This window comes from Megalops cyprinoides, chromosome 13, assembly GCF_013368585.1.
Source record: "Megalops cyprinoides isolate fMegCyp1 chromosome 13, fMegCyp1.pri, whole genome shotgun sequence".
Taxonomy (NCBI): Eukaryota; Metazoa; Chordata; class Actinopteri; order Elopiformes; family Megalopidae; genus Megalops; species Megalops cyprinoides.
In genome coordinates, this window is record NC_050595.1 from 22,446,141 (window position 1) to 22,468,649 (window position 22,509).

At 45.6% G+C, this 22,509-nt stretch overlaps 1 protein-coding gene across 2 annotated transcripts; it reads right to left on the bottom strand.

The window, feature by feature from the left end:
- Positions 1-1,482: 1,482 nt before the first annotated feature.
- fes (FES proto-oncogene, tyrosine kinase) lies at positions 1,483-21,906 on the bottom strand. 2 transcript variants are annotated; one of them, XM_036544485.1, is made up of 19 exons: positions 21,731-21,906; positions 19,154-19,383; positions 18,711-18,884; positions 17,154-17,250; positions 16,591-16,774; positions 14,527-14,664; positions 13,883-14,002; positions 13,553-13,675; positions 12,680-12,863; positions 10,854-10,937; positions 10,282-10,491; positions 7,900-8,022; positions 6,805-6,858; positions 6,457-6,575; positions 6,090-6,184; positions 5,477-5,600; positions 3,300-3,457; positions 2,687-2,809; positions 1,483-2,184 (listed from the first exon to the last, which is right to left on the bottom strand). In XM_036544485.1, exons 2-19 carry the CDS (start codon positions 19,376-19,378, stop codon positions 2,042-2,044), a joined length of 2,478 nt encoding a protein of 825 aa, XP_036400378.1. In that variant the 5' UTR covers positions 19,379-19,383; positions 21,731-21,906; the 3' UTR covers positions 1,483-2,041. The 2 variants fall into 2 exon arrangements, with proteins under 2 accessions (XP_036400378.1, XP_036400377.1); XM_036544484.1 differs by lacking the exon at positions 21,731-21,906 and adding an exon at positions 21,441-21,516 and having other exon boundaries at positions 2,042-2,184.
- Positions 21,907-22,509: the final 603 nt, after the last annotated feature.

Here is a 22,509-nt window from a genome sequence, read left to right on the forward strand (position 1 = left end):
CCCTGAAGAGGTGCAGGACTCCCTGAGAGAGGGCTCCTGCACAGGGGGGAGAGGACGCTATTTGCAGAAACAACCGGCATCTGAGGCAGAGAGGAGCTGGCATTCTGAGAACAGCACTGAGTCCAATGGGATCTCACTGTGACTGAAGTGTCCAATCAGGAGCGGGAGCAGGAAAGGGGTTATTTCCATCTCTGTGCCGTTACACCGAGGAGAAATGGGTGCGAATCTATTCATCACAGTCCTAGTCAAGACGGTCATGTAATAACCAAGCTTCAGGCTTTGAGTTTTCTTTTCCCCAGTTCTTTTTTTTTTTCAGTGCATTGATGGACAAACCGTGTGTCTGTCCTGAGTGAGTATTATGCAGGACTGAGTTTTTGGAGAATTGCACAACCAAAACAGAATTCATCTGCTTCACTGTAGTTGGAATATTTTCTTATCGCAGCCATCCAGACTTGAGACTCTCGGCTACTGTACATAATCCGATGGCTACATGAAAAAGCATCTGTCTTCAGCGGATGTCAGGTGGCGTTACCGTAGTGAAAGGATAATGCCTGTAGTCTTAATTTTAGGCACCAGTTCAGTCACGTGACATCAGCCACGAATCTTAAATCCACTCTGCTGTCACAGACGCTCCCTGACGTCTCCCGTGGCTAACTGCTACATCTTGTTTTGAGATGGCTTTTTTTTTTCTTCTTCTTTTTCTTTCCATCATCGCCCATTTGTGACTTAACAGATGAAGTCTCCCAAGCTGCCTTCTCTAACGTGCTTTGGTCCCTCTCGCGGATTGTTCTGGAACTCGTTCACAGACTCGCTGACTCACGGGCCATCTGGTCCGGATGAGCTGTTCCCTGGATAAGCTACGGCAGAATATCAAGTTACCACATGAAAACACAAAACACCCGTGAACTCACGTCCGTTTTCTTAATGTGTCCGTATGCCGTCGACAGAAGAATGATGTTGTGTATTACTCCTGTATGCAGTAGATGATGATGATTATGATGATGATGATACCTCATGTTGAACATATGAAAAAAAATGTGTGTGCTTGACACTAGAACTGTGAAGAGATGGTGGAGGGTGTGTATGTGGTTTAAGTACCAGAGAGCGGTGCAAAGCGTCACGCTCCCAGCTGACTGAGCCAGACTCCGCCTTTTAGGAACCAAGAGTGTGGGCCACGTTTGATGATGTCAGGCACACGGTGATGATGTCATCTCCAGGCAAGCCAATCGGAGGCGCTGATAGGGGATCCTGGTGCTGTCATCCAACACTCACTGGCCCTATCTACTGTTACACTCCCTCCCAGACTCACAGTGTGACTCACTTTGTAGATATGTCTTTTGTATGTGATATTTGTTGTAGCCTTTTTGGTTTGTTTTAATTAGAGAACAGTTACAGATGGATTTCATTTTACCCTATGTGTTTGATTTTCTTCCTTGTGTATTTATTAAAAGCTAAAAATACATATTAAAAAATACTGCAGATCTACAGGAGTTTACATTAAATAAACATAATACCAGCCATCTTTCAGGCGTGATGTTGCTGTGATTTGTATCTACTGTTGTCATGGATACATCTGGGAAAGATGTATCAATGTTTTGACCAGCAGAACATTTAAATAGGCCACCTTTATTTTCATAAACATTTGTCAATAGTTTTTTTAAAGCACATTTTGGCAAACATGAATAATATCTTAACAGCTATTCAATATGCCTTTCCTCTACAAAGTTTTGAGTCTAATTGCGCAAGCTGTCCACTTGGGGAAAAAACATACAAAATCCCTAGTATCTACTGTACAAATCTTCAAGTGAACAGCAGTGCTGCACCAACTTCTCCTGCCTCTCTCACGCTCACGTTCACACACATTCCGCTATGACTGGCAGAGAGACACCATGCGACACCTCTGCCGATCAACAATGGGCACCAACGCTGAGGTGAGAAAATCTGCTCATCTCCAGCAGGTGATCTGCTCAGATGTACGAGCTAAGCCTCGATGACACCGCTTGGTTCTGCATGTTCGTGTCTGCCCGGCAGGGCACGGGAGTCATCGATGTTTGCGGTACGAGGTGCTCAGTTCTTTCTGCAGGGTGTGGAAGGACGGACGCTTCCTGGAGTCGTACTGCCAGCAGCGGCCCATCAAGGCGTAGACCTCAGCCGGACAGCCCTCCGGGGCCGGCATGCGGTATCCTGGGGCAACAGAGCGCAAAGAAAACGGCAATGTTTGATGTGATCAGTGCAGATGGCTTACTGTAATAGCCTGTGTAGACGAGAAGGACCATAGTCCTATTTCTGTCCGTGTTGTAACTCTTATTTAGGCTACCATACTACCATGTGACTTTTATTTCAGCTACCGTACTACCATATGACTCTTATTTAGGCTACTGTATTAGTATAAAACTGCAGAAATATTTCAGCAACATGATGATGGACAGTTTTGCCATTAAGAAGCAGCACCGTCAAATTGTGATGTAGGCTGATATATCATTTCTTCACATCCTAATCACATTAATAATTACAAAGACCCTGCTCACCCCCACATCTTGTCACGACAGGCAGGCCAAATGTTTTTTTTTTTTTTTCATAGACTGTTAAAGCTTTGACGCTCCTCTCGATCCAGACTGTTCAGTTCAGAGACCTTGCATCTACAGAATGACTAATCTGAGTCAGGTGTAAAGGCGCGACGCCTCACCCTTCTCCACCTCCTCGCGCGTCTGCTGATTGGTCATGGTGACGTAGGGAGTGGTGCCGTAAGAGAAGGTCTCCCAGAGCAGGATACCAAAGCTCCACACGTCACTCTCCGTGCTGTAGCGCCCTGGAAGACAGGCAGAGGGCAGCGTTGAGACGGACAGAGGAGAGGGCGCGCAATTCGGGGTCGGCCGCCGTCCCGTGACTCATTTTGACAGCTGGGCCTTATACCCTCGGCAGGCAGCATCCCTGAAGACCGATGAGGCCCCTGATCGGTGCTTTGAAAACTAAAGTGACCCCAGATAAGCCAGCATCTGTCACTGAGGTTTTTTTTCTTTTTTTACATTGTTGTCATCAGACAATAACGTGAATCACAGATTCTATCTCAGCTCTATCAAGCTGACGTGCGGATGGCAGCGAAACCCGAGAAGAAAAAAGAAGAGGTGATGAAAGGTGGGAAGGCAGAGCAACTAAGAGAGAGAGAGAGAGAGAGAGAGAGAGAGAAAGGGGGCCTGGGACGGGGGACAGGGGGCCCGGTGAGCCAGCGTGCGTTTGTGCAGCCAGCCCGTGGCGGCCGATGATGCTAGCGCCGCGCGGTGAGGGGATGGTGGTGGTACCGTAGTTTAGCGCCTCCGGCGCAGTCCACTTCACGGGTATCTGCTTCATCCCCCCCGTGGCGGAGTACACGCCGTCCTCCTGCTCCCGGGACATCCCGAAGTCGCTGATCTTCACCACGTTGTGCTCCGCCACCAGGCAGTTCCGCGCTGCCAGGTCCCTGCAGCGACGGCGGGAGACAGAGACAGAGAACATCAGAACATTGAGACAGAGCTGCAGAAAGAGATGTGGTCAATAGGTTTCCCCACGTCACAGCAATCTGTGCTGTGGGAGTGAGATGTGCTAAGCTCCATTACTGTCGCTTATTGTAGGATTGCTGATCAACATTATGTTTTCTCTTTATTTTTAAGTTTCTGTGTTTACATGTACTGTATTTGTAGAGGTAACACTACATTGTGCTGTATTTTGCTGTATTGTGCTTTGGCAACACAACACAACACAACTTGTCTTGTCCTGCCAATAAAACACCATTGAGTTGAATGGAATTGACCTGGACTGAAACAGAGAGAGAGAGAGATACATTCAGGACATTGAGACAGAGCTGCACTGCTTCACAGCCTGTGACAAATACAGCCAAATCAAGGAAACCTATTCCCCCAAAATCACTCTATTCCATCAAAAATTTTCCACAAATTTAATTCCCACAAATTAAACAAAGATGGTCATAGCCTGTGGCAGAGGGGCCACTGATATATCAACCACAGAAATTCAGGAAAACGATACGGGGATGGGTGACATATTTTCCTCATTGTTCCCCTGTGTTTGACACTCCATTGCAAATTTCTATGGTTTGGCAATAGGCAGTATCATATTTCATGGCAAAAGCATTTTGAATCACATTAAAGTGAAGAGATGGACAGAAAGAGACAGAGCAGGCTAAAATGTGAGAGGAATTGGCCCCAGAGCAGAGCTCAGTCTTTCGGTGCTCCTCCCCATACACTTCTCCTCCCTCCCATTAACATGCAAAAGGCGGCCATAGCTAAAGAAAAGAGCTAACATTTGTCCCAACTGAGCTAATTACACTGTGTGCTTCAGATTCAACATTACTTAAAACCAACCATCCTCTGGTCCTCAGAAGCCCAGGGGAGAGGCCTGTTTAAAGAAACTCTCCACCCGGGGTTCGCAAATATTTCAAGGCTATGGGCTACAAGTCAGTATACTTCCTGTGACCCTCCAGCAGTGAGAGCTCATAAAAATGTGCTGTTTGCAGGCAGTGTTAAATATAATGAAGATTTAGATGCATACAATCACTGCAAAAAAGGGTCTTGTTTTGTAAATGATTGATTATGAAGTAACTTTCAGCTGAAGGACAGAACAGGCTGATACTGTGTTAGGCATACATGAGCAATCTAAAAATATTTGATATAAATGTAAAACTTACGAAAACAAATTTTTGGAGGCAAATACAATAATTTGGAAAAGTAATATGCTTTCAATCAATATTTCTCCTGAGTCTATGGGCAAGACTTTTCTTCCATATAGTTTGGCTGAGAGAAGACAAGTGAGTCATAACCGTCTAGGCAACCATTATATAACACATCACATAATATAGTCCCAGGTAAAGCAAAGGGTTAAACATGGACAAACACATTTGGCATTTAACACATTAGCCATAGTCATAAACTAATGCTTAGCACACATCCTCATTTTCATTTTGTGAAGGGAAACATCATACTTTGAATATGAATAATTTTAATATGTATGTAAAACTGACAATACCTACAATATTCTTACCAAAACACATAATATTTTTGCAGGTACAACGTATGACCAGACACTTTCACACTATCTTTTTATCTCTCTTTCTTTCTCATACTCAAAAGGAGGGACAGATCATTGCTCACTGATTCATTTTATCTTTGTGAAAACAAAACCGGCTATCCTGGGCTCTCATAAGGCAGGACAGAAGGGCCGAGGGTGTGATGGTGCTGCTGCAATTTCACAAATAATGACTGCTGCCTGGATACATCTGCAATTTGCTTTCAGTAAGTCGAGCAATAACCTTGGAAAGGTCTGAAAAAAGGAGAGAAAGGAAAGGGTAGGCAACAGTTATTTGTTGAGCGGAGAGATTGGTGGTGGTTGGGGGGGGGTTGGCGCCCACGCGAAAGGCGACTTGTTCAAAAATATGTTCTTTGTTCTCAGCCGTCTCTTTTGCTCTCTTTCTCTCCCTCTCTCTCACCGGTGGATACACTTCTTGCTCTCCAGGTACTCCATCCCAGACGCAACATTCTCCGCCATTTTGATCAGCATCTTGGTCTTCAGGTTGGTGCCCTCGTTCCGCAGGAAGGACAGGAAGTCCCCTCCTAGGTCACAGAGACCACGTTTATCATTTGTCTCGTTTTACCGCAGGTACATCTGATCTGAGCGAATTCACTATCAGCCAGTCTAAATTCTGCCTTGCAGTCACAACCCCCCCCCCCCCCCCCCCCCCCCCCCCTCCCGTTTGATTGGCTCAGTAAATCTATCCCCCTGCAACTCTGCTGGAGTGTGACTGGCGTTGGTGCAAAGCGACTGCCGTGCACCCCCCAGGCAGGAGCCACACATCGGCCATAGCTGAAATGAGTCAACCACCCCCCACTGCAAAACACATTCCTATCTACGAAACACGCAATGCTCCATTAATTATAATTATTACTATTAGCTGTAATAGTGACAATATATGCATGAATAATTTGTATACATTCATATTACTCTGTATCATTACGTTTAATGTATAATATTAAGAGAGAGAGAGTGGTGCTGTAAGAGTACTGTAGTGATTGCAGCAGTCCCGCTGGAGTTCACTCGCTCACCCTGCACCAGCTCCATGACGATGTAGATGGGCTGCTTCTGAGTGCACACTCCAATCAGCTTCACAATGTTGGGGTGGTCGTACTGCTTCAGGATCCTGCGGTGCAGACAGCCGGGGGTGGACACACTCAAAGCCTTAGGAGGGGATTGTGCATGAAAGTGCGCGTGTGTGTGTGTGTGTGGGTGCAGGGGCGTGCAAATGCTTCTTTTTGTGTGTGTCTCCGTAACTATGTTTGTACCTCTGTGTGTGTGTGTGTGCAGGGGCGAGCAGGTATTTCTCTTTGTGTGTGTGTCTCTGTCGCTCTGTTTGTACCTCTGTGTGTATCTGTGCGAGCGTATGTGTGTGCGTGCACGTTTGTGTGCCCTGACCTGGCCTCCATCAGAAACTTGCTCTTCAGATCGGGGGACAGATTATCTCTGCAGGTCTTCACTGCTACCGGCGTGTTGTCAGAGCGAAGCCGCCCGCTGTACACCTCTCCAAAGTTCCCCTGAGGTGAGAGACCTCAATGTCAGCCATCACATCTGTGTGCCTCACTCCTCCAGATGCAGACACATCATTACTGTTCCAGTTAATATTACTGCTGACAGTGTCTACTCAGCAGAAGCCCTGCCAGGGCCGCCCGCTACCAGTACAGATGACAGTCCAGTGCTCTGGCCGCTATACAACAAGGTTTGAAGCCCCCCTGCAGAGGCTGTCTGCGCAGACAGTGAGCTCACCCGGCCAATGTGCTGTCCCAGGATGACATCATCGTGCTCCAGAACCCACTTGTCCTGGGAAGGGAGGGAGGGGAAGTGACAGGCTCATTAGCTTTATTAGCTCAGCTTCTGACAGTGAGCAGGCAGCGGGTGTGGCCTCGCGCTGACAGATTGGGCATTTCAGGCCCCCTCAGCAAACCGCGCCCGCGGGCCCTTCCAGCGGCCGGCAGGGCCGCTCCGCAGGGTTCATTAAAACGAGATGAATCCCAGGATGAATCCCCGTGTCAGCGAAGCCTCGCCCGCAGCTGCCGCGAGCCACGCCGCCGGCCGGGGGGGCCAGGTGCGCGCGCGGCGGCCCCGCTCGTCCGTCATCCGCGTCACTCGCCCTCCTACGCAAACGCCTCCGTCACGACAAAACCGCGGGCCAGACGCCCAAGGGCAGAAAACACTGGCTGCTGTAGAAATCTCAGGGTCACTCGGCTGACTTTATTAATGGGGGGTTGATAGGTTCCAAAGCAAACCCTTAAAATATTACCCAGCGGCTGAGCCAAAAGTGTAATAGAGGGGAGGTGGGGGGTAATTTATCGAATGAAGGTAAAGGTCTGTGCTCCTCATCATGTCTCTCTGAGTTCCACCATACATAAATAAAGAGGGAGCAGCAGCAACAGAAGCAAGAATAAACAGTTTGCCTGCAGTAAGTTCTCGGTGTCATCTGAGCGCCGCTATCGGCCTGCTCTGTCAATTCCATCCGCTGTCTGACCTCCCGTTTAAATGTTATTGAGGCGAGTAAAAGAGGAAAAAGGACTTCCTTAAATGTTGTTCAGACTTACAGCCGAATAATACAGCGAGCAGATCGAATTCTGTCTCCGGTCAGCTGCCCTGAGAGCAGTGTAACTATCACAATGACTGTCACAAGGCCGCTGTTCCCATGCCTGCGGAGGGTGTGCTCAATTGATCTCTGGTGAATTGAGTCAGCTTCCTCAAAGGCTGAAGGCTGTAAATAATAAGCATGCTTTAAAGTGAGCTTCACTTCCTGATGCTACCAATTTGATCTGAGAATTGTGGACGCAAAGCTGATGACCATGCCATGCTGGGACACCTGGTAAGAGGGGGTACCTTGAGGATTGGCCTCTTCAAGACAATGTCACTCTTTCTGGTGACGTTCTGGTGGGAGCTGACAAGGTGGTCCAACAGGAGGGGAATGCTGGAGAAGCCCTCTCCATCTAGGCGGTATATGTTCTAAAGAAAGATGTACAACCCTCTTACACATGTTCAAAAAGACTGCTTTAAAAACCTTACTTTTCCCCTAGATGCACCATAGCAACAAAGACATTCTCTCATGCCTAATTAAGATACACAAAAACATAACTTTAGGAACATTGTAGGCCTCCAACAATGAGATAAGATATATAGACTGTTAGTAAAGAGATTGGAAATGTTGCATCTAAAACTGTCCATACAGATCCATACAGAACATACTGTACATTCAGCCATCGTTATAACAAAACAGGCAAACACCAGACAATACAGTGCACACAGACTGCTCCACTTAATACACACAGCCCAGGAGCAGGGGCATTCTTATTTTGATTATACGAATACAAACAGGAAAAGCATTTTTTTGTGAGACTGCATTGAATGGAGTTCTTTATTTGAATTTTCTGAGAATGTGATATTTAACGGAGGATTTGTTGCATTATATTAAAACACTTACAAAGCCTAAACTCTAGGTAATGGTATGCTGATGGATATTTAGTATTTATGTGTACAAGAGAAACAAGAAAGAGGTGGTCCGTTTCTCAATTACTTTTCTCTTTGGCTATAAACCCCCTAGTGCTTGCCATACAATATCACTCCAATATTAAAAGTGTATCTTTCAAATCCTCCAGCACAAATGATTTCTGTCTCCTACCAACCCTCAGAGTAATGCAATGGATTCTCCTCTTATTATTTCACTCTCTAAAGGAATAGAGCATTGTCTGAAAAAAACTACAAATTAAATGGCAAAAAAATTGGAATGTTACCGATCAAGGTAAACGCCAAAAGCCTTAAAATTTTTAATAGGCTCACTGGAAAGCAGAAGGATTTGAATACGTGGGTATAAATGTGAACACTCGCTTTGATGAGATTATTGAAATAATCATTCAAGGTTACTAGAGAAAAATAAAACAGAATTTAATAGAGGGAAGGCTTTTCCACTTTCTTTTATAAGTAGGATAAACACGATTACAATAAATCTTCCTCTGAAAGATACTTATTTTTTTCCAAAGTGTGTCCCATTAAAACACCATTATTATTCTTATACGCCTTCTCCTTGCTCAGTGGGAGGATTATGATAGCTCTTCCTGGTATTGAATTGTATTTTAATCTTGCATCTCAATAATATTCATTGTGGTTTTGCTTAAATCCTTTGAGCTGGGCACCAAGAGTGTCTAACCTGACCCAACTAGCAACCACACGCAAACCCAGGACTTTTAAACACATGTGACAGATGACATACTGTAGATCTCATAAAAATCCTTGGATTTAAAACCATGCCCCCCCAGGCCTTTCATGGATAATCCATATTTACCAAAGGCAATCACTGATGGAGCCCTAAGACCTTGGAAATCCAAACAATTAAATGTTATTGATGATGAGACCCCGAGGATAATTCCTTCATTATTTTTTAGCAACTACTGAAGCACTGTGGTAACAAAACTTTCTGGGAAAAAAACTTACAAATAAGGCATTGGGTAAAGTAACAAGCAAAGAAAGTTAAACTGTTAAATGAGGAAAAGACAATCTGAGTTTTGGCCTCTACTGTTTCTCTAAAAGAACAATTGATTTATTCAGACCTCAAGCAGAAACAGTTGAGACACCTGGGCAGCAAGTATGACTACTGATGATACTATATTAGATAGTATATTACACCCATATCAACCTTGCGGATAAACGCCCAATGTGTAAGACAAGCAGAGGAAACCTCGCCCATATGCTGTGCAGATGTCCAAATCTGGAGAAATTTTAGAAGGGTGTTTGTAGCGAAAACATTTCACCTACCTAAAGGCAATGATTAAATGGCATCTTATTGTACACCCTAAAAGACTGTATATAATTTCAGGAAAAATGGGCCTGTTTTACTGATTACCTCCCTTCAGTCCAACATTGTAAGACTTCAGTTGTGTTCTTGCATATGTGAAAGGAGCAAAGGTTAACCAATCAATAATGTTAAATTAACATAACATTTAGACTGCAGGAGCCACACTTGCTGTTGCTGCTGGGTGAACAGATTTTTCATTATGTCTTCATATAGCATTAAGTGAGGATGGGGGTTGTTTCTGGTTGTGTTTATCTTTATCTGATTCAAAGAATCATTAAAAAAAGAAGCAAACTGAAGTGTTCGGGAAGTGTGAAACCTGCAATTTAAGGATGTACTGTAATAGTCTTTGGGCTGTGCCTTGTATATCCACCCACACAGCTCAGCGAACCCAGGTCCCTCCCCGGCGTCTCACTCACATCTGTGCTCTGAATGATGAAGTGCCGGCACTGGCCGCCCCAGTGCACAGACAGCACGTATTCCTGCTTGCCCTGGCTCTCCCGCACCAGGTAGTCCCCGTCGCACCTGAGCAGCTCCTGCGCCTCCACCCTGGGGATGGCGCCGTGGTACCAGCCCTGCTGGCTCAGGGGCTTCTGCACTTCGGGCACCAGCGGCACGGCGGGCGGGACCTGGGGGCAGGGAGCGAAGAAGCTAGACTACGGCAGAGACGGGACAGAGCACCGTGTTAAAGCGGTCAACTGTCTGGTCGTGGCTTTATGCCTCATTGCAGTGCACACCATCCTCCCATCCACACACGTACGCTCTTTGACTTTCTGAGTCTTTACCCTCTTTTATCCTCTTTCTGAGTCTTCATCCTTTTTGACTCTCTGAGTCTTTATTGCTTTCCGCTAAAATCTTTGTCCTCTTTGACTCAGGGCTTTTTTTGCCTTTTTGACTCCAAAAGACTGGCGAAAGTGACAAGTAGAAACCCTGAAGAGAGAAAGAGTGACTAGGGAGACAGGAGCACCGTAACAAAGTGACATTGTCCTACCGTGTATTTGGGCTTGAACATGCTGCTGAGATGACTCATGATGGTGTCCAGGTTCAGCAGTTTATAGTTGTCCTTATCCCTCTCCTGAAAGACAGCAAGAGCGCCGTGACCAATAAAGGAGGGTCCGGGAAGATTTAAAGTCCTACAAAAGGCAGAACTCATTCTCAAGATGTATTTAGCCTCAGGGCCCATTCCTTTTGGTTTTTAATTAATGTTCAGTAAGTGTTGTCCCTGATTAAAACCAACTAGAGTAGCAAGGCCATATTAAAATGCCTCATGATTTCTAAATGTCAGGAACTGGTCTGCTTTAATTGCTGTATGACTTGCAGACCCTGGGTAGTCAGGATAATAAATGTGCTGCACGGTTTCAAAACATCAGTAGTCAGTATGACAGTGCTGTGAGACTTCTGAATGTCAGTAGCTGGTGTAATGAATATGGCGTATGACGTCTATCCATGAACAGTCTTATGAGCATGCTATAAGTTTTTAAACCCCAGTGCTATTAAAAACCAGTCTACCTTTAACCATGGAATGAGGTTACAGGTGCAGAGCTGACACAGGAAGGCCTGACTACCCACAGCAACACCTGGCACTATCTCTCCACCACAGGTACCTCCTCAATTATAGTCGAGGGATTTTCCGTGATAAATCACAACAGCACTTCAGCACTTCAGAACTTCAGACTTCAGAAGCCTTAGACAGCTGCGGGAAAAAAGTGAAACTCAAGCTGCTTCTGCGTCTTATCGCTGATATTATCTCAAACAACTACCTCGCTGGTGTCAGCCACGGCATTGAGCGCGCTGGCCAATTCCTGACCCGGAGAGAAGATTATTTTCCCTCTTGACGTCAGTCCGAGACAGAAAAGGCCTATTCATTTTGCTGCCGCGAACAGTAATTGCTGCCATTTTTTTGGAACGATAACCAGTGCTCCTCCCAGCGCCAAACAATATTCCGGGATGGGAGTACGAAGGGCTACAGGGCGGGAGCGCTATGAGCCGTCTCCAGGAAGGAAACGTGGAGAAGCCTGTGCCTCTGTGGTGCGAAGACGGCAACTCCCACAGAAGGGGCTCAGGGACATCCGGCAACAACAACAATAAGTTTAGCAGTAACAGCTCGGTTCAATACACCGAGCGCTGTGGTCTGAGCACCATCTTAAAAATGCTGCAGCCACGCCTGCCTCCAGCCCCAACTCTCAGGACTGCCAACCCCCATAAAAAAACACTGAACAACAAATTCAACCACAATAACAGTCACGCATCGCCTTGCGACCACTGCTGTGTGCAGAGAATGCATTTATAACCTCACGCTTACTCGTTCAACAAACTGCAGATGTTCAATGACACAGAACTTTGGACTGAAAGCCGCTATCATACTCGGTGTGTATTTTGGCTGCAAAGATGAGGACGTGTTTTCAAACTTCAAACTGTCATCCTTTATGAGCAAGGAACAGGTCTGGCGAGTTTTAGACAATGCACCCCCCTGCTAGGCTTACAACATGATCAGAGTAAGAAGGATGCACGTTGTTTCTTTTTTTTAATGATACAAACTAGTACATCAAGCCTCAAAGGCTCATACGCATGAATGACGCCACAGTGGCACAAATAAAATAGGCAAAGGGTACTCTGTCTAAAGAGCGCCTTTTTAAAGGAGTTCACACTCTCTTAAAAGAATGTGGTATAACAGGATATGTGTCATCTTTAAATAAACCATATTCTTCCTGAGAAGCAGTACGCAGCCAATGGCTGAAGGAGCCAGAAGTGTGATCAAACTTATGAGAACGTCCGTATTGTGGGGAAAGGGGAGGGCTGAGAGGGGGCGGAGCTTACGGCGGAGGTGACGGACAGGCGGTCGTCATCCAGGCACACGGGAGGGGGGTCCTGGGCACCCAGCGACTGCAGCTTCTCTGCCAGGATCAGCCTCTGGGCCTCCAGGCGGGTGCGGGCGCCCATGGAGACGACCAGCTGCTGCCTGCTGTCCTCTAGAGCGCTGCGCTTGCTGAACTGGTACACCCTGCGTGCACATACACAGAAAGAGAGAGAGAGAGAGGGAGAGAGAGACTTTCAGACTATCCATTCTCCACCGCAGGCTTGGCGAGTGTCCGCCTCATTCCGAGCACACTCACCTCGGCAGACGGCTCGCCCCTGGAGCCGGGCTAGGGGGGACGGCGCGGCTGCCGGCGGTACCTCTTTTTAACACGCACACCCGAGTGACGCGTCTCTCGCGGAAAGGCCGGGGGGAGCGGTCCCTCACCACGCCCTGCCTTCACCCATTCCGCAAGCGCTTCATCAAACGCTGCACTCCTTAAGGAGCGGCCCGCTCCCCCGTCTTTAATCCTCAGAATCATTACACTGTCATAAACTGTAGCTGGTCCATCTGCTCGCACGGGTTTGTGATGAATTAAACATTAGCTCGAGATCAATCAAGTTTGGGAACCTAATAACGGCGGACAGCCACGAAAACCATGACAAACGAGCCGGGAGGGCGCCGCAGACCGCTAACTTTGAATCTGGAATTTCACACGACCACAAGAAAGGAACAGGTTTCTCTTATAACCAGCAGGGAGGCTGCACTGATTTGCGCTGGGTAACAACTTGTCACAGTTTGTCACAGCTCACGGCTGGAAGGCAGAGTTGTGAACCCCAGAGTAAACAGAGTGAGGAGGAGTACAAGAGACTGGGCCCCGGGGGATCGACGTGCACCTCTGGCCCAGGTTGGCTGCTTCCTCCTCTGCCTGCAGATCCAGCTCCAGCTGGTTAATGGCGGCCTGCTGGCTGCCCAGCGTGGAGGTGAGGGACAGGAGCTCCTCCTCCAGCGCTGTCAGCCTGCCGAGAGAGAGAGAGAGAGAGAGAGAGAGAGAGAAGAGACAGAGGGAGGGGTCAGGGCCAGAGCAGGAGAGGGGCACCCCTGACGACCGCGGCACTGCGGGACCGCGGCGTGAGAGGGGCCAGGGTTGGCTGGAGGAGCGGTGTGGGAGGCGCGAGCGTGGAGGTTTGGGGGAGGGCAGAGGGGACCGCGTGAGGCCGACTCACCGGTGCTGCATGCCCTCCAGCGTCAGTTCGTTCAGCTCCAGCTCTCCCGCGGTCAGCCCCTCCGCCTCCTCCACCAGGCTGCTGTCAAACTCCACACAGGGCGGCACCTCGGCCACAGACCTGCAGAGACCAGACCGCGGTTACCGCAGCAACCTGCCACCGCCCTGAGCAAACAATCACACAGCACCTGCACGGTGTTGCACTACTTGGAGGCACAGTTGCACACAGCCGTGCCAAACTATAACTTACTTTGACGTCACCATTAAAAAGCCATTTAGGGCAATGAGAAAATTAAACCCAGGGAAGATGCTTGGTTGGACATCCCAAGCATTTATAAGTGCCCTTTACTTGGAATGGGCTTGGTGAGTCCATCTTTGCCTGGTTTTAATTTACTAATGCTTATTGACTCTCTTCCCAGTATTTTAAGCTGAGGCTCAATATAATGTGTTAGACAGTAATTGTAAAGTAAACTACTGATCATTTTTCAGAGTAGCCCTTGGCGCCATTTAATATTCATGTAAAGTTAAGGTCACCATAATCATTAGCTCAGTATCGCTGGAGGCCAGGCTCTCTTTAACTGCAGTCAGGCATCAGGGGAAGGTCTCGGGTGGCATGCAGGGGAAGGTGACTGTGGTGGGCTGTACCTGTTTTGCTGTATGAAGCTCTCGTACTCTCTGTGCGGCTCTATGGCCTTGATAGCCTTGTCCATCTCACGGTGGACTGACATCACTTCCTCCTGGACCAGGCTTGTGAGGTCAAAGTATTCTTGCAGGATTTCCTTCCTGGGTCAGAGGGCAGCAGTCAGAGAGACCCAGTGAGTTTGGGCTGGCCATTAAAGCCTAGGCTCTTCTCTACCCCAAAGCTGACTGACTGCTGTGAGTATGATTAAAGTTTTGGTCAGTTTCTAAACGTATAAAACTTCTGAACCTGAAAAAGTATAAAACACACACACACACTCACACTCACTCACAAACACAGACCAAAATTCAAGAAGGCAAATCTACCTCTGTATATTTCATTGATGTTCAAAAAGCCTTTGATTGGGTCAACAGAGACCTCGTTGCTTACAGATTTTTAACAGCTGGGATAGATGGAAGGTTTTATGAGGCGATTAAAGCTCTATCTCATGCTCCAGTTGTATGTATGCAAGTCAATGATTTTAAAACTGGCTGGTTTCCAACCCTGTAAGGTATAAAGTAGGGGAATGTGCTATCAACTCCACTGTTTGCTTTGTACGTGAATAATTTGGCTATTCAAATTAAACATGCAAACCTGGGAGTAAAGGAAGCAGATATCATACATGGTATATTGCTCTATGCCACTGATTATCAATCCTGCTCCTAGGGGCCCCCTGCTCCGCACGTTTTCCATCTTTCCCTGCTCTACCTACCTGACTGAACTCATCAGTGGCACTTTTGATTAGCTGAGCACACCTGATTTAATCAAGCAGCAAGGATAGATAGATATGCAGGACTGGGGGGCTCCAGGAGTAGGATTAAAAAACATTGCTTATGTTGATGAGATTTTTCTTTTAGTCGAATCAGAAAGTGACCTACAGAGCATGCTGAGTATTGTGAATGTATGGTGCTCTGAGTGGAGACTCATGATGAATAAAGAAAACACTGAAATTATTTACTTTAGGAAGAAAGAAGTCAAAAGCTGCTTAAGTAACCTTTTCTTTGGCTCAACACATCTACCATATACTGAGACATAAATATCAGAGCTTCATCTTAGATGAGCATATGCAGTTTCAGGCAGGCATTAGGCCTCTTGCAGATTCGGCAGGCAGAGCCTTAAGATCAGGACTAAACAAAGTTAAACACGGCAGAGAACTTTGTTGTAATATGTAGTCTCAGTTACATCAGCCATGTGTAAGCTCAGCATTAGATTACTCAGATGGTGTATGGTGACACAAAGATAATAAAAAATGCCATTGCTGCTCAAAATAGAGAAACCTGCTGCTCTCTTGATGTTCCAGCATCTAGCCACCTGTGGTGGCATGAGTTAGCAACCATCTGAAGTCAAGCAAAAAGGGGAAATGGTTCATGTACAGAGGAGATTTGTTAAGATGCCAGAGGACAGACGTAAAATCTACAGTCTACAAGAACAAATTACGATGTGAGGTAAAAAAAGATCACAAAAAAAGGAAATGTGTGCAGTTGATATATGGCTCAAACCAAACTCAGAACATATGCTCTTATTAAGAATACCTATACCCCAGAACCATATGCAACTTTCAACATTACAAGAAGTCAGAGGACTAAACTGACACTCGGTATTCTGCCTCTGGCTTTATAAACAAGCCAATTCTGTAACAAAAGAAACCGAAAACGAAATATATATTTTATATTTTACTATTTCTTGTAAAATGATCTCAGATATGCTTTCTTCGGTAAAGTGTCTAACAGGAAACCTGATTGATTTTGGTTGCATGAAGACTTTGAGGTCTTTGAGACTGTGCAAAAATACACCTAGTATATAAATAGGCTTTCTAATTGTGAAAGCGTTACTGAATGCACCGCCGAATGACAGTATCTTATAAGCTCTTACAGGCTGGGCACCATGCTGTGTATGACACTTAATTGAAATGCTTGACAACTGATGGAAAAATCAATCGATCGATCACACGCAAATACACACACATTCTCTCTCTCACACACACACACAAGCACGCATAAGCACACACACACACGCACACACACACTCACAGCACGAGCACCATCTCCTCCTGCAGGGTCTGCAGTGTGTCCTGTAGGGCAGGTTGGGCGTGACTGTAGTGGTGCTGGTGATGCAGCTGAGCGGCTCTGACGGACAGGACATAATCGTTGTGTAGCTCGTGTAGCTTGAGGGTTGCCTTAATGTACTTCTCCCTCGCCTTCTCACGCTCTTTGTCTGGACACGCACATACACAAATTTAAAAAATACATGTGTTCTGTAACATTTTTAAACAGTTTTCCCTCTTGCATTAAGTCCTTCATACAAAAAATAATTCCACCAAAGCAATGCTGTGTTGCATTGATAAACGCTCAAATTGTAATCCACAAATCAGTACAGATAGACAGACTGACAGAAAACAAAAAAGACAGAAAGGCAGACAGACAGACACACAGATTAGAGATAGATAGATAGATAGATAGACAGATAGATTAAAATGAATGTTCAGTTCCACAGGCATGTACAATCGAGGTCATTAATTAAGCAGGGATAGCAGGCAGTGGAAGGACACCGCGGCGCAGCTTTGAGAGCTGAAACCCGGCCAGCGGACCCCTACCTTTGCTGGCCTCCTGATACTTCCTCTTGGCCTGGCCTGCATCCCGCACCAGCTGTCGGTAGCTCGCCTTCATCTTCTCCAGCTCCGCCTGTGTCACCTAATGCAACAGGAGGTAGGGGGAGAGGAGCTATCACGCAGAGCCGATAGACCAAATGCTACCCAGCACCGTTTTTTTTTTGGGAGCTGTTTCAGTGAAAAAAAACTCTGTCCTGTTTCCAAATATCCTCTTGCTCTTGGTTTACTCCAAAACAAAAAAAAATCTGTTTTTTTTTCTAAACACAACAAAGGGGACTGTGGCTTTTCCGCATAAGCACAGGATGTGCTTGTCTGTGATTGGCTCATCACAGGGGGAGTTTCAACTAAACAGAGGAGAGTGGGCATCACAAAGCAATTTGCTGAAACTATCGCTTGACCTGTCAGCTGGTGGCCATGACAACTTCTATATGAAACATTTAAGAGCGTGCCACCTGTGATGCTTCAAAAGAAAATTATACGGACTATGAATTCTTAGAATCCATTTATTAAAAGAGACCCGTCTGGGTCTCGCTCCTCTTCGTTCATGCTGAGGATGTTCAAAATGTCCTCAGAATCCCTGTAGCATAGCTGCTTAGACCAGAAGACCTCATAAGTAGCCAGCCAGTTTATAGGAGCTTGCAACATACTACCATAATCTGTTTTGGCAACCTGCCACTTATTTTGGCAATACCTCAATATATTGCAATAAACTTCCCCCTTTTCTTTCTGAAACTGACTAGAACATGTGGTAGTCAGTGTGCAGAAGCAGTAATAGACATACTGATTCTGAAACTTCAGACGTTGCTAAACTAACCCAGGAATATTTGGTGACAATTTGCATATCGGGAAGACTGGGATCAATGCATTTGCCAATAAGGGTGCGAAAAAACTGCTACCAGTGCTCATGAGCGATACACGACCATTCAGTTGCAACATCTGACTTCCCCTTCTAGCATCAACGATCAAGTAAAAGCAATGCTTCACCCACAAGTTGGCATGGCAGTTTAACGCATTTTTTCCAGCCTTCAAGCTGTCAAAAAAAACCCCAGCTCAGCATAAACATACAGCTACAGATATGGTCTCAGGACTGCACCATCTGTACGAACAGTGTATATGACCGCACTCTGAGTTGTTCCATTTCAGGAACAATGACGTCACCCAGCCACAGAAGACCACAGCATAATTAAGTTGCATACTTCCTTACTTTAACACTTTGCAATTTGCACGCAAAAATTCTTACTAAAAATTTAAATGTAATTTGGTTAGGGAAAATAATGGGCCAAAAATACAGTCTGTATGTAGTTTTTTTTTTGGTGGCAGGATGGTTCTATTCTGTTACCCTTGGTGAGAAATGAATACATTTCAAAATATGTGGCAAAGTATCATCTTTCATCTTTGCCATTTTGATTTGGACTCCCCTGTTACAAAAAGTATTGTATAACTGTCAAATGATATCTTAGCTATGGGCGTGTCAGGGCTTTTAAAGACTGTGTGTGAAATGAACAGCAAGACGGCGGCCCCTGCAATGCCTGGGCTCCTGACCCGGCTCAGCTCCTGGTTCAGGTGGTTCCACTGCTCCCCATAGCTCTTGCGAAGTTGCTGCTTGTCGCGGATTAGCAGGGTGAGCTTGCTGACCGGCCCGACCAGCAGATCCTCCGAGTGCTTCTTCAGGATTCTGCTCAGGCTCTCTGTCTCACTCACCATGGCGGTCCAAGACTGTAGGGGGGGGGGGGGGGGGCACACCGCGCAATTGATTTACAGACCGTTCCCATCCTCACTTCCTCACTCCCCCAGGTTGGCATTTCACAAGCGAACTTCGTAGTTAATTACCTGACATTGCACACAATAATAAGGGAAACTATCTGGGGGAAAGAAACTGTGTATGAATGAGTGTGTTTGTGCGTGTGTGTGTGTGGGTGTGTGGGATAAGTGGGGGTGATTTTGGAGGAGAATGCTTCATGGCGTTCCCACCTCATCCCCCCCACCTTATTGAGCTGGCTGATGTAATCCAGCCCCCCTCCGGGCTGCGACCCCTCCAGCTTCTCCACCATGGCGGACATCTGGTGCAGCTGCAGGGAGAACTCCTTGTCGCTCTTGGCCCTCTGGGTCATCCACTTCCTCATGGTCTCCATGAGCCGCAGCTCTGAGTCCTGCAGCTTCAGCAGGGCGCCGTGGGCCTGCGGACACCACAGCGCTTCTCCAAACCCCATCCTGCCTGCGGGGGGCAGAGAAGAGCAGGCCACACCTCAACACCCATGTGACACCCCCACCCACAGCTTTTTAAAGAACCACACCTACTGCAGATTTTTAAAAAATCAAGATTTATTTCTGTGACCACGGTGTACCACAGCCAGTCCTGCCTGGATTTCATATGCAGCTGAAGTAACAATTAACGGACAGGCTTTATAAACCGGCAATTGACGGGCATGTAAAATGCAAAACTATAAACGTGCTCTTGCCTACTGCCGCATTGTATAACTTTATAGGTGGAGATATACGCAATCATGCCTCTCCAGCACCCAGTCACACGAAACCAATCTGAAACACTCTGTCAAATCATCACAAGAAGCGATAGACTCCAGAGATGAACGTCAGTGTGTCCTTCACATAATTTCTACTGCAACATATTCCAAATGTATTATAATCATCACTGACATTCCTGTTGAGTTTTTACTGTGAATAAATCTACGGTGTCTATTTTTCCACACAGCTATATCTTATTATTCCGCCCTTTCTTCACCTCAAATGCTTCTTTTCCTTCATATGTTTTCTTTTACTCTAGTCAAATGTATCTATAAACAGTTTCACACTGTTACAGTTTGACATTAAAGAAATTACGTTTTCCAAGTTTTGCCAACTTATTTTTTTTATTTGCATGTCTTTCACACATACGTGATTAATACATGTTGTTAATGGTAGAGATTACGATATGTTACTAAAATATCCTTACGGCTCTTGGCGTGTTCGAGTTATGGCAAGCGTTTCGCCAATTCTAAACTAAACTAAAAAGAAGTGAGAAAACAACGGTCAGTGACCCAGCCCAAGGACACCTTTCTGGCATTTCTCTGATTGCCAATCAGCAGTGTAATTCGTGTTTACAGCGCTGAGTTCACAGGTCAAAGTCTGTAAGCTATACTGACACCGCTTTTGGGAACCGTATATTTGTAAAGGAAAATGGAAGCAAAACAAAAGAAAAAGCTGAAGTAGCCTCTTTGCTACAACGTTTTCACTACCCAAGAGCGACGTTTCTGCGGATTTAGCTTCCTCTTCACAAAACAGTAGCAGGTGCGAAACATCGCCCTCTGCAAACGTATGCTTAATGTTTGAGACATTTACTAAACGAAGAAAATCGCTCACGACTATTAATAATACATCATTTAGCTTAAACCTTTTATTTTTGTCTTAGAGGTACAAACTGGGGACAGAACATTTAACATTTAATATTTAGACTTATTTAAAATCTCATAAATGTTATAAAAATGTCAAGTAAGGACCAGGCACAGATTTTACAGTAATTTTAATGAATTTGTTTCCTTTATTTTAAACATGCCTGTTAATGTAAATATATTCTAGTTTGCATATGATATCCTGTACCCAAGGGCTAGATGTCCTCAACATGATATGCTATATATAACTTTTTATGGTCAGGTATTTTGTACACTTTGAATGTTATAAGAAAGAATGTCGTAACAAAGCAGTTTATCATACATTTGTCTTAATACGGATTGTGAAATCCACATATTATGGTTTACATTTAACTTTACATTTTACAATGTGATCTTGCGATGAAGCGCTGCTAACTGATGCCATGGGACATTGCATGCTTCGCACAGCCTACCCCGGGCTACTGTAGGCTTAGGCTGCTTTGCGTGAGATAACAGAAAGTGCGCTGATGTGGTGTGGCACCAGCCAAGGAGTTCTGCAAACATCCTTGTAGAAACCCGGCGTCTATGCTCAACGCTACATCTTCCACGCTTTGGACGTTGAAGTCATTCGCACTTTTAAGGGTCTCTGGTGGCTAATACGGTAAGCACTTAGGCTACCGCAGTACGTTTGGTAATGTCGTCACTGCATACAACGTCGCTGCCAGTTGACAGTAATCTTATTTCACTCATCCGTAGCCTACCTTCTCTAACGTCGCAGTCTTAATTATTAAACAAAGGACGTATCTTGAAATACATAGTTGACCCGTTTCACCAATCATGTTTCATACTTAACTGCACACATTTCACACTGGAAGCAGGCTGTGTAAACGGACGCACAAAATCTTACCAGAGATTTCAACCGTAATATGGGCAAGGCTCAGGCTCTTTCGCTCAACCTTGCTTTCCCCGATCGCAGCCACTAGCCCAGCGTCTGAAAACGCGATCTTTGATGTCCACCTGACTCGCCAATCAAATCCTAACCCGGAATTAAGATATCGGCTACCAATAAAATATGACCAATGTAGGTGCCTGTAGGTTTGCCGTCTCCGCAAAGCTTACCTGGAACATTACACTGGAATTTCGTTGACATTATACTACTCTCTATTCAGTTACTGTATCATTACATGTGTCTCTTACCTCGATTATTTTGGCTCAATCAACTTCTTTTACTCGCACGTCATTGATAATGTGGTTCCCGTCGACTTATTATACGGCACAACACCTCCACCAACTTTTTTTGATAGAACTGGGCAGATGTAGCAAGAGAAACAACAGGTCTAACCGTGACACTTTGTAAAAAGGAAGACCAGGAAGTCTAGTGTTGAAAGGGTGTATGCGTTCTAAGCAAGCAAACACGCTATTAAGCCTGCGTGGAGACCGGGGATAAATAGGATAAAGTACTATAGCTACGTGAATATTCTAAAGGGCAGAAGCATCAAAGAGGACACAACATGACAGTGTATTGAGAATTTATTTGTATTTATTTGTATATGAGATGGCGTTTAGCTCAAGGGGACGTTATATCTGAGACATTCAGTATAAATATCCCAGTTTAGGCAGTGCTCCCATCACTGTATGTTATTTCTTCAGAATGAGACGGGAGAGGAGCTGCAGACAGAAAACTAATTTGTTAAAAATGGATTTTAGTTAAACTAAACCGAAGTCTAAACATGATATATCCTCAAACACCCTCTTGCACCTATTATGCCACTTAACATGACATATTTTATAATGACTGCTACCATCGGATTGTGACACTTATGATTTAGTATCGTCTCTGCTTTTAACCTAACTTGAATGCACTTTAGTGAGGCGTTTCTGGAGCGTCTGCTAAATGTCAGCGTAAAATGTAAAAATGTCTTCCGAGGCAGCGACTCACGGTCGTGTTTCATGAATAGTTCTCGCGGATTAGGTTT